Here is a 12,996-nt window from a genome sequence, read left to right on the forward strand (position 1 = left end):
GTAACCGATTTTGTGTGTATACATTTTTTTTTTTTCAATTTTATCTTTGAAAATATAACAGTTATTCATTTAATAACTCATTTGTTTAGTTATAACACCACTTTCTTTCCTTCCTTCTCTTGTAACACCAATTTGTATACTCTTTGCTTTTTTTTCTTATTCATTCTCACTCTTTGCTTTTTTTCTTTTTTTTCACATATACACTTTCATTCTCATTTATCTTTCTCTTATGTTTTAATTAATCTTTGTAATAATTATTTTGAATTTAAATTCTTATTTTTTGCTAGTTTTGTTCTGTTTCTTTCATTTTCTTTACATTTATTGTGTTTTTTACACAGGTTTAAAAATTGATGCATCATCTTAAAACTAAAAAAAAAATGTTTGTAGTACTTTATTGTAAATTATTGTTGCAAATACTTCATTTCAATATTTTTATTTTTAAATAATTTTTCTATCATGCATTAAATATGTTGGATACACATAGATTTATAATAAATTAAATTATTACAGTATAAATTTATAATAATATATTTAGAAAATTTATAATAAATTTGATTATTATCGTATAAATTTATAATATTTAAAAAATGTTTATACATGGAATGTCTAAATTGAGAACTTAATTTTCAACTTTGTTCTGTCTTCAATCTATGTAAATTTATACCGATAAATAGATTGATTTTTAAAATATTTTTATTCATAAAAAAATATTATTTTATTCAAATCATGTTATATACCAAGTTCTTTATTTTAAAATTTAAAATTAGTTTCATAAATGTGAGTGATTCATTTTCATTTTTATTAATTTTTATTTTTTGGATTCAGAATTTCTTTAATACTTTAGACGCGGTCAAGCTTACTAGAAAAAAAGTGTCATTATTTTAAAAAGTTCTACATGAATTTCGTCAAAAGATAATTTGTTATAAAACTTAAACTAATTTTTCTTTTATATAAATGTTTTTTTACTTTCATTTCTGAAATAAGATAGTTTTTGCAACACAATAATAAAATTAAGTAAATGATAATTTTAAGATCACTAATGATACTTTTTTAAATTGAAAAACATAACCTCGTTAAAATATATTCAACAAAACAGATAAGAACTATAACATTGTTCTAACTAGATATTTTCAATTCAAATATCACAAGTTTTTGCGCTTTTAGTAACAACTTCAGTTATGTACATAGCATAACCGATAACATTAAAATTCAAACAAATTCCAATTACTGCGTTACTACACCTTTTGTCTAAAAACACTTGCAACTTATTACAGGTGTAGCTTTTAACAACTACGCCAGAGCCCCAGGATTGTCGAAGACTGTTTTAACAAATTGGAGTTCAAATTAAGATGGATGGAACAGTGATGTCCATGTTTTATGAGTTAAATTACTAGCCTGGCAAAATCAAGGGTAAAACAATTTATACCACACTTAAAAACAGTTTTATAAATAAGGCAGGAATATCTTACATCAGGTATTGTATCGGAAAAAATTAGATGTCAAGTGATATTGCCATACGGCATTCTTTTGACATGCAAAGCACATTTTAATGGCAGAGCAGGACACAGAAGACAGCATCAGTAAGCTTGAACCATTAGTCTTAAAGGAAGATGGAAGCCGTGATGAAAGTGTAAGCATGAAAAACAACACCCATCCTGTTAAGAATAATTGCCTCAGTTCATAGGAAACCAATGAAGCTAAAGGAAGAAGCTTCAAGTAATCCATTTAAAACTTCTTCAGCATGAATCACCGGTACATGTATGAGTGATCACTGCATCAGCCATTCAAACCAAGGACCTTCAAGACTTTGGTACAGTGACATTGAGAATTTTAACATCTTGATATGGCTTGTCTGTCTTGTCTGTCTTCACTTTTTCAATGCCCTACCAACATTAAAAGTTCTCAATTGGACTTTAATCAATAAGACCTAAAACATATTTTAACATGACACTTCATAGAAGAAAACTTAAAATAGAAACATTTATCAGAAGTTCCATATATATAGGGAAAAAGGAAATTGAGAATGACGGATTTCAAAAAGATGTGATCAGGTGATGCTACAGCCCACACCACAAATATGGAAATTATTTGCTGAGTGATTCTGAATCACGTGATTCTCCTAAATGGTTAAGCAAAAATAGAAGCAAATTTACCTGAACAACATCCATTCCCTTTGCAACTCTACCAAATACAGTGTGCTTGTTGTCCAACCATGGAGTAGCCACTGTGGTGATAAAGAACTGAGAGCCATTTGTATTTGGGCCTGCGTTCGCCATTGATACTGTGAACGGCCTATCATGCCTCAAGCTGTAAGACAAAAAAAAATGATTACTCTAAATTCCATCTGAATCAAAATCTTAACAGGAAGTTTCCTCAAAATCTTAAAAAGAAAACATTAATCTAAATTCCATTTTGCATAACACCATCCATTGAATCAGCTATCATCTGCCATCGAAACATCACATGTTGAACCAGACACTTTCCCAAAATCAGCCACCATTCAGCATTGAACCATCTGCCTTTGTACCACCACACAACAAACCAGCCAACCAACCACTGCACCTTCTTCATTAAGAAACGTCCCCATGTTTTTGTGTAATCTTTGATGATTTTAATGTTTACTTTTTACAATTCAATTTTGATTAATGTTTTCTTTTTCTGATTTAGTTTTAATTAATGTTTTGCTTTTAAGGTTTAATCTGCTTACAATGATTACAATCTTGTGCTGGGCTGGGTAGGGATGAATTTTATAATTCTTAGGATTTTTATATTTATGCAATTCTTTTCATGACTCTTTAGAAGTACGGTATTGGTTCTTTTCCATGATGGTTTAGGAGTTTGATAGTTTTTTTGGATTTTTCTTTACAATTTCCCTTACATTTCTTAATTATCAGATAAGATGTCTTAGTACTTTTGTTTGAGACTTATTATCGTATATGACTGTAAACACCTTATAGTGATATTTGATCATACATACTCATACATGTATGTATAGTGTGTCCCTATGTCCTACAATTTTTAATGCAGTCATAATCTTTTATGTGTGTTGTGTTTGTATCGAAATCTGTGCTTCGTTACTACCCCCAAATAATCATCAGTTGTCTGAAATTGTGATGAAATTTCTTGCATATAATGACAGTACGTTTATAAACAAACTTCATTACCTTTTATGAAATTCATCCTCAAATTCTCTCCCCCAAATAGATTGCCCACCAGTGCCATCTCCCAAAGGATCTCCTGTTTGTATCATGAAGCCTTTGATGACCCTATGAAAAATAAGATTGTCATAATAGCCATTTCGACAGTGTGTTGTGAAATTCTCCACAGTTTTTGGACATTCCTCTGGGTATAATTTCATGTGAATATCACCCATTGTGGTGTGTAGAATCTGCAAAAGAAAAATTGGTATTATAAAGCTACTTTTTGGGAACAGAGAGATAACCATGTGATGTGATTATAAAAGAAAAATATATATATAAGAAAACCAACTCAGATATAAGAAACAAGAGGGAATATGTTTCCTTCTACTGGCTAACTTCACAAGGATATCGGATATAAAGGTGAAAAACAAATATTGTTTCTAATTTAGAGGTAATTTAGACAACTTTGTTTTCTAAGATGTTAATTAATGTAAAAGCATCCATGAATTTATTTGCCAGTCACAATGGTGCTAAAGGTCTACATTCTAGTATATACCAGGATTGTAATGAGAAATCTTTTGCGTGGTAGTATAGGATATTGTTCTTTTCAGCTGAAAAAGGACAAGTACTTAGAAGAGAGGACTATTTTATGTTGAATATGCTTTCTTCCAGATATGGAGGGAGTTACACCATCATATGATTTTTATAAAATAAAATAATAGTAGAGTAAGAAAGATCCCTTGTAGTAGTAGTCTGTTATAGAACCAATCTATCTATGATCCTCTATTAAGAGTTACCCAATACCCCCCAAGCGTTACAGTATGGGGGCAGTAGAAAAATTTAGGAATAGGAATTAATCATTCCATTAACATAAAAGCTTGAATATCCAGGCCCCTCAAATAACATAAAAAAGGTAAGCTCTTGGAGTGTAAGTGTCAATGCTCAACCTACTTTAAAGGCAAACAAAGATAAATAACTCACCACATTTTCAGGAAGTGACGTTGTAACCGACTTTCCAATATCTGAAACTGCCAAAAGTTCATCAGCAGGAGGTTTTTCATTGAACACATCTCTTCCTTTAGTTGCATCTTCAGGCTCCTCTGGCTCTCTACGACTGATTCATGATAAATTTCACAACTTAGATAACGTGGATTTTAATTGCATGAGATACTATTAATGATGACATGCTTTAAAAAAAATGCACCAATGTAAAAAACACACTACCAACAAAATATCCATATATGATATATCAAATAACAAAACTACATGACTTTGGACTTCAAAGCAGAGGTAAAATGGTCAGTTTACTTTCTTACCTGAATAAATATATTCTGTGCTTTTTGAAGGCACAACACAGAAGAGTGGGATCCGTCAAAGGCTCCTTGCTCTCATTGACATTTGCAGCTGCCGAAGGGATCCTTCTTACTCTTTTGCTACTCCGATCACCTTGATATAAAGCTATTCTTAAGAATCTATCATTATTCTCCACCTTTCCAAGTATTCGACTAACTTTATTGGTGTGCAGATTAACAATCTACAAGCATATAGAAGATGTAAACACATAAGGGAAATGGAGTATCATCTAGTCACCTCATTTGTATTAGAGAACAGTGAAGAAAAAGTAATAAAACGGAAAGGTAATATTACAGAAGGAACTGGAGTGATTGTTTGTAAACCTTTAGTAAGGAAAAAATCTCACTTTTATCCCAAGCAAGGTTGCATATATAAGAAAATTGGAACTTTCATCGAAGACTGCATTTGGAAGTGGTGCACTTTCTGTCTTTTCTATTTCCTTCTCAACAGCCATTCTTCGACCAAAATCAATAGCTTCCAGCCGATATAATGGAGCATCACTTCTTTGGAGGTCTTGAGCAACCTATCAATAAAGCAATTCATTTACCATATTATTATGTCCACAAAGCAACAAGAGAAAGGGTGAAATTCTGATAAAACTGTTACCTCCAGGGATTCATCATAAACTCGCCTTAATTTACCCGTTCTGAACCAAAACACACGTATCCTTCGATCAGGTGATGTAATGGAAAACTGTTTACCATCTGGACTTACCTAAATAAGATGATGCAATACAGTCAATAAAACCATCAAAGTTAAACACCAGATATCTAGCTTTCATAAACCACCTAAATAACATAATGTTGAATTATGAATCAACTGTTAAGTTCAGAAATATGTTCATACAACTGAAGTACCTCAATAGTTGAAACAGAAGTCTTGCATTTTGCAATTTCAAAGAGGTCAGTATTACTTTTCAGTTTAAAATTGACCCTGCAAAAAACCAAGGAAATCATTAAAGAGCATTAGTAACTGCACAAATTCCAACATCAAAACTCATGCATTTGACAATTTTCAGAACTGTTATTTACTATATAGTAGTATATAGAATAATAAATACTATCAGTCACAAATTGCAAATGTATGATAACCACAAAATGTTTGAAATATTGGCACTTCATGCGATTGCTGATAATACTGATTCAATTTGTACAGGATAGGCCTGTTAGCAACTTATTGGTGACCCAACTAAAAACCCTTAGATTATTGGCCAAGTGGTCAACAATGGTGCCAGCAGGGAGGCTATAAACCATTAAACAGAAGTTAAGAAAAAATGCCATTTCTGAATAGAATAGCAAATGTATTGTCTGACAGGATTTCAGTGAAGCATCCTATGGTAGAAATTGTGAATCAGATTCTAATAAATCCAAATTTAAACATGTGAGTTCACTTCAAATTGATCCACAGCTAAAGCCATGGGTCCAGTCAATAGAAATTAATAAGAATGATTTAATTGAATATGCAGTAGCCTTTTTTAACAATGCCCAAATCTATTAAGAGTTTAAGAGATAATCCTGACCATATTCTTGGCTTATTACAGCTGGTATTTAGAAGAATTCATTGAGAAAAATTTAAAATGAATCTTCAGAATTTGTAGGTTTTAAATTGTCTTAATCCATTCAGCACAACAATTAAAGAGGGAGCACCTACAAATGGTATGGCTACCCAAAATTTGCAATTTGTCGATGCTTGAACATAGTTGTATGCATACATGTAATGTAAGAGACAGGAAACTTTATCAACAGGAGGACATCAGTATTTGAACCATGATGATATTCATTAATAAAAAAAGGACGGAGGCATAACTATAATAAGACAAAAATAAGCACATACTCATTCTCTGGGAATTGAAGTGTTGCAGAACTCCAGTATTCAATTATCCCCTTTGCATCTGCTGAAAGTACAGAATCATATACAGGATTGTACTTCATAACTTTGATAGGACCCATATGTATCTGAACAAAGGAGTGAATAATGATACAGATATGCAATTAAATAGTGCAAAATATCACCAAAAAGATTGTAATTGTTTTTGAAGAGTCACGTATATTAAAGTTAGTTTAGAACTGGAACCTCTTTGGAGATGATGGGATCATTTGAACCAGCTCGTGCATCGTATATGTGCACAAAAGATGAGTTCCTATCACTAATAGCAAGCGTAGCTTTAACATCCCCTTGCTTGTAAACCCAATCAACAGCACCAGGAGTATATGGCAAGCGAATCATGACCATCATGTCATAGTTGACTACATCGTATATTTTTACAGAGCGGTCATCTGATATTGTGCAGCAAAGCAGACCATCAATACTAACCTGCATAGCTGAAATAAGTCATGGTTGATGACAAGCATAACGAGACCTTGAAAATATAAATACATAATACAGCAAGAAAACAATCGTAATAACGCTTTCTGTGCCCAGCAAATCAGACAATATTGTTTCATAATATAATATATCACAGAAGTCAGGCAAGAATAAATTAATTTAACAAATTATATAAAATTTAAAGCAAGAGTCACGTTGGGTTAACAAACTTACAGCTAGACCTTCAATTGGACCAAGATGAGATCTGAAGTGTTTGGCAAACTCAATGCCAATAGGCTTTTTCTTCCAAAACTTCAAATGCCCTGACAACAATAAGTACGCCACAAAGTCATTCTAGACATATTAACTATCCCAAAGATTAAGCTAATTCAAATAACATCCATATGCTCTCATGTGCATAACGGTTGCACCTGTATCGATGCTTCCATGGTTACATGGCACAGATAATTTTATAAAAAAAAAGAAAAAAAGCAAGGACAAAAGTAGCGGTGAGGTAACAACTAATAGCATCACTCTATTCAACTATGTAGCTCCAAACTTTCAGAATGCTACTTACAACTGGCAAAAAAGTAATAATCACAAGTTCGAATTCGGAATACCATCGGAACTTCCAGTGATGAAAAAATCCGCAGCTGAAACAGCGACATGCGTAACCACGTCACGGTGCATATAACTTTTCTCGTACCTGCATCGAAAGCAGCAATAAGAAACTGTAGAAATCCATAGCTTTCACGAGATTTTCACTTTTGAAGTTGCGAAATTTCTCGATTGAGAAAACCCTAATTCAAAAACTACAACGTTGGCGCAGAAACTGACATGTTGGCGGAGGGTAAAGCATTGAGGTAGGCTTGCTCGAACTGAAGGGGTCGCTTGCGCCGAGCCCGAGGGGCCGGGCCCGGGCCTATCAACGCTTCCTCTTCGCTTGCGTTGGCACCATTCTCGTGTTCCTCCATCTTCAAACGCAGCACTTCGATGTAATTGAATGAGGAAGAACAACAAATCTAAATAGCTTTCTCTAAATTCAGAAGTTTCAGTGAGGGAGCGAAATCTTCTACTGAAGAGTTATAACACTAGAGAGAGTGAAAAATACTGAAGCAATCTAAACCCTAAAACGGCACGTCGTTTATAACTCTAACGGATAACCCACGTTCGATTGGGTTTTTTCTTTCTGCACCTCCATAAAAATCTTAGACATCTTCTATTCAAGTCCTCTTCTTCGTTGCTGGCCCAATCCATACAATGAATTTGATACATAATAGAGTGTGGGCAGTTTCTTCCTGCATCCTTACATTTTTCTTCCTTCATCCCATAACTTTTTAAATTCCGAAACTGACCTTCATCTTTTATTTGAAATTAGGATTTGGGAGTGTATTACGGACTTATCAATCCAGAAGAGAATCATGTTGTTTTTTCATTGAGAAGGTGTTCCAAAAACAAAGTTTGCATAAATTGTTGATTTCCAGATTGCTAAATTTGGAAGCCTAATTTCTATTACGAATTGGTGGATCTATAATGATTTTTTTTAATTATGGATTTTTGAATCCAGAATGCATAATTTTAATTACAGAATGATTTTTTTATTTATGAATATTTTACATTTTTTATTATAAATTAACACTGTCATTCATGTACTACCGGAAACACTAATCCAAGAGGTTACCAGACGCGCCAATCCAAAATTTTATCAGAAGTATCAATTTGAAAATTTACTGAATTTTGTAATTCAAAATAGAAAAAATAAATGAACAATTTTTAAATAGGAATGATTTTTTCTTTACACAACATTTTGAGAGTGCAGGAAAAAAAATTGTAGGAATACAGGAAGAAACTGTCTAGATTGTGATGTATTATAATTTGATAAATTTTATAGGCTTTTCGTTCCTGCACAACCTGCAACCCATCATTTTTTTGAAATTCCGAATTTATTCTTTAAGGTTTTATTTCAAATACAGTGTTTTCATGGCAGCATGTTCTTCTTTGGTGGCTTCTGAAAATTACAAAAATAACTCACCGTAACAGTATCACCAATGCACAATTTTATAATAATTACTCTAAGATGGACTTATTTTTAGTTTGTTGAGAAAAAATAGTTTATTATATAGGTGTATGAAAAATAAACTTATAAATTAAATATACTATAACTTTAAAACTGAGAAGAAATTTATAAAACTAATATGCGTAGATAGAATAAAGCTATGATTTTTTTAACAATATTAATATTATAAAAGCAAATTTTGTGTTTATTATGAGAATTATTTAAAAAATAATCAGTTTTGTAAATATTTTTAATGTATTTTTTCTCAACAAACTGGTTAGGCTTGCATCTTAAATCACTTTTTATATGAAATTAAAAGTAAATTAAATTATAAATTATGTATTTACTGACATTAATTAGAGGTTTTTCAAGCTGTGGCATCCTTATAAATTTTTGTATTGACCTCAATCACCATCTTTTTGTTGATGTTATTCAAGATTTTTTCAATCTATAATATTATTAAGACTATTTTTTTCATCTATATAAGTTCATGTTACTTATGGTTTTATAGGTCAATAACGACAATATTATTTTTTTGTTAATTTTAATAAAAAAAATCGATTGATATATGTTAGAGTTTTTTTTCTTTAATGTTTACATGATTATTTTTTATTTTTTCACCTATGTTAATTTTATGTCCGAAATCAATAAAACGTGTCTGACCAAACAATATAAAAAACTACTTTTACTGATATTGCTTGAAAAAAGTGTCTTCGACCAATCAATTCTTTTATGTCAACAGAGTATTTCGAAGAGTATTATTTATAAATCAATCAAATTCAATGCAGATTACAAAAGCTAAATCATCAACTGAAAAAATAGATATTAAAAAAATTCAATAAAAAACACGTAAGAGAAGGTTAATTCCATCTATAAAGAATTTAAAACCCTGTTTTGAAATTTCTAAATATTTTACAAAATAGTTTACTGCACTAATATCGAGCAAAATATTTAAGCACGGGCTAAAAAAAATAAAGAAAATAAATTTAAATCCAATAATTAATACTTAATAAGAAAAAAATTATAAAGAGTGTTTGAAAATAAAGTAACATAAAAAATAGAATGTTAGTAAAAACAGGATTGGGCCATGGAAGTGAAATACTAGAAGATTCTAGGAAGCACTGAGAGCATGAGATTATGATATTGTGACATTTCAATTAAGCTTTGTAAAATCCTCATCAGTTCACAATCCTGCTATCACTTCCTCTCTTACAGTAACACCCTTTCTTCAAAGTAAGTATCCAAATCTTTTTCTGTTCGTTTTGATTTTCATCGTTTTTGTAGTTCTTTATGCTTTGATTTCTTTATAATTTTGCTCCTCGTAATAGCGTGTGTTTCGATGAGTCATCCAGTGTTCTTAAATCAGTATCAGAAAATTTGGTAAATTTGGAAAATGTCATGTTAGTTGGTCTATTTGGTGTAATTTAATGACCTGAGAAGTTACAAAGTGTTATGGTATTTGCATAAAACAGAGCAGCTAGCTAAGAATTAGTTACTTGTACTAAAGGGCTGACGTGTGTGAACTATAGTTGTCTGCAACTTCCTTCATTGGATGCTAAATAACAACATCTGATATATAGACAGACCACAAGGAACATCATGAATTACGGAAGTCTCAATTTTGTTGATGTCTTTAATGTTTAATCATAGAGTAAAATTTGACAACCATTAGCCAATTTTGTTGTCTGAAGTTAAAAACCAAATTGATTACTATGTACAGAATTTGGATATCAAATTGATACCAAAGTCAAGAATTTGATTCATAGGTGGTGAGAGTGAGAGATTAGCATTTTAGTTTGGGGAGAGGGTATATGTTATTAGCAGCAAGGTAGGTGCAAAGCATGGAATTATGCAGATTAGGATGTATTGTTCTGTTGTAAACTTGTGACACAATGTTAGAAATTCAAGATGAGTTCAACACATTGAGTATAGATCAACATATTGTCTTTAAGATTTTAGATTAAAGATAATTTCTTGGATTTATGAGTTTTTTGCTTTGATTGTCATTCAACTTGTGAGAGAGTCCTCAAGAGGTGTTTGACAAATTGCTTCAGACATATTTGCTTCTGTATGTTGTTCTAATATAATAGCTTATGATATTATTTATGCTAGATTTATTACATGAAACTTTTGCTTTGGGACAAGTAATGAATTGAATAATATTTGTTGCTGGTTGCCACACCACAAACAATTACCTACTTTAGTTGATAAAAAACATGGTTGGGTGAGGTAGTTTTGATGTATGGTAGTATGGTGTTGAGTTTATGTTGGCTTCAAGTTGTTAAATATGGGAGTTATGAAGGGTTTTTTTAATCCAAGGGAGTTTTGTTTGTTTATCATGCCATATCACAGTATTTTCCCCTTTTGTGTAATGGGAAAACCATTTATGAGATGATAAGTGAAGCTAATGAGTGAGTACATTATGCAGGATGTCAGAACCACCATTTAGAGCACGAGAAAAGCTTATTGAGAAGCAAAAGTATTTTCAGAGTGTCCATAAGCACACTTACTTGAAAGGGCCATATGACAAGATTACCTCTGTTGCAATACCATTTGCATTGGCAGCATCTTCACTGTATCTGATTGTAAGTTTGTTTGTTATCACTTTTCATAATCTTCATATAAGCAGATTGAATTTATCAATAGCATTCAATTAGTCTCCTCTTATTTAGTTTTAACATTGTCTTGCACCTTTTACTCAGGGAAGAGGGATCTACAACATGTCACATGGAATGGGGAAGAAAGAATGACTTGCACTTTCTTTGCTTATATGTTTGGTGCCTTACAAATTTCTTCAATTTTCAGACTTTGATAACCGAAAAACTTGGAATGAATATGTAATAATGTAATGGTAATTCAGTACTTGTGTGTAAATAACTGGATGTTCATGTGTTTCTCCATTTCATGTGGTGTTACTGAAAGTATAAATACCGTACTGGTATTATTAAAAAAAATAAAAATTAAACAGTATAATTTTCTCAATGATAATGAATACTAAAGCTTATAAAAGTATATTGTTAGTATTTTTGTGTGTGTTTTGGTTAAGCTTATTTTTAAACATGTTTTTGCTTTTTAATTTATTAATTTAAAATATTTTATTGTCAAGTTTTAACCATAATATTAATATAGACCAGTCATATAATCGAAAGTCATAAAATTTGAATTATGAAGTACATTAATATATCCATGTTAGAAAAATCTGATTTCAAATATGCTTAATATCGGAAGTCAGAGTGTATTTGTATTAAAATTTGAAATATTGTAAAAAATTATTTAATAACTTTATTTTGCAGAGATTCATTTGGTTCTAGGTAACATTTAGATCATAGACTCTAAAATTATTTTTGAATAAGGATTAAAATATTAATATTAATATTATTTTATTTTAAATAAATATTAAAAAAATAATATAATATTTTATTTAAATTTTACATTTTAAATTAAAATATATAATATAATATAAATATTAAACTCCAATAAATTAACTTATCATAAATAATTTTAAAAAATATTTTATATTGTTCAATTTATAATAGTCAGACTTTTCATTTTATTATAAAACTGAAATTCATTTCCTATAATTAATAATTCTACAAGTATTTAATTATATCTGACATTCCCTCATTTAATTTTTTTTTTTTTAAATTCTATTGGTATTTCAAAATAATATTAATTATTCAAAAATCTGATTTAAGTTATTTTAATGATGATATCCATATTTATGTCATATATATATATATATATAAATTAACAAGTTAGATATATTAATATTAATATATGAATATTATAACATGTATCTTAATCTATCTAAATTATTAATATTATATTCATAATAATTTCGTAATCAATAATCATTTAGATTGAAATAGACTTATTTTTATTATCATAATTTCTATTATGATAACCAATCTTAAATTATAATAATAAATTATTATTATATTTAATCATATACATAATGTTTTTTTATAAAATTAGAATTGATTTTAGACTTGTTCCCAATTAATCATAAATAATTTAGTTTACATAATAAATCCTTACAATTAATTTATTGCTGTTAAAAAATAGTATATATAATAATAATAATAATAATAATAATAATAATAATAATAATAAAAACCTGAACGTGATTATGTAACTTAAAGT

The 12,996-nt window shown here is 30.1% G+C and overlaps 2 protein-coding genes across 3 annotated transcripts; one reads left to right on the forward strand and one right to left on the reverse strand.

The window, feature by feature from the left end:
* Window positions 1-1,419: 1,419 nt before the first annotated feature.
* CYP71 (cyclophilin71) lies at window positions 1,420-7,926 on the reverse strand. 2 transcript variants are annotated; one of them, XM_068644251.2, is made up of 13 exons: window positions 7,635-7,926; window positions 7,418-7,503; window positions 7,032-7,120; window positions 6,567-6,806; window positions 6,327-6,448; window positions 5,351-5,426; window positions 5,100-5,207; window positions 4,840-5,016; window positions 4,457-4,674; window positions 4,122-4,254; window positions 3,165-3,388; window positions 2,154-2,307; window positions 1,420-1,883 (listed from the first exon to the last, which is right to left on the reverse strand). In XM_068644251.2, the coding sequence occupies exons 1-13, from the start codon at window positions 7,769-7,771 to the stop codon at window positions 1,800-1,802; spliced, it is 1,848 nt and encodes a 615-aa protein (XP_068500352.1). In that variant the 5' UTR covers window positions 7,772-7,926; the 3' UTR covers window positions 1,420-1,799. The 2 variants fall into 2 exon arrangements, with proteins under 2 accessions (XP_068500352.1, XP_068500353.1); XM_068644252.2 differs by having other exon boundaries at window positions 6,567-6,814; window positions 7,635-7,914.
* Window positions 7,927-9,946: 2,020 nt separating this feature from the next.
* LOC137834523 (uncharacterized) lies at window positions 9,947-11,753 on the forward strand. Its single transcript, XM_068642550.2, has 3 exons — window positions 9,947-10,086; window positions 11,282-11,438; window positions 11,556-11,753. Exons 2-3 carry the CDS (start codon window positions 11,283-11,285, stop codon window positions 11,601-11,603), a joined length of 204 nt encoding a protein of 67 aa, XP_068498651.2. The 5' UTR covers window positions 9,947-10,086; window position 11,282; the 3' UTR covers window positions 11,604-11,753.
* The last annotated feature ends 1,243 nt before the right edge of the window (window positions 11,754-12,996 follow it).

The sequence above is a fragment of the Phaseolus vulgaris genome, chromosome 5 (assembly GCF_051622355.1).
Source record: "Phaseolus vulgaris cultivar YP4 chromosome 5, ASM5162235v1, whole genome shotgun sequence".
Lineage (NCBI taxonomy): Eukaryota > Viridiplantae > Streptophyta > Magnoliopsida > Fabales > Fabaceae > Phaseolus > Phaseolus vulgaris.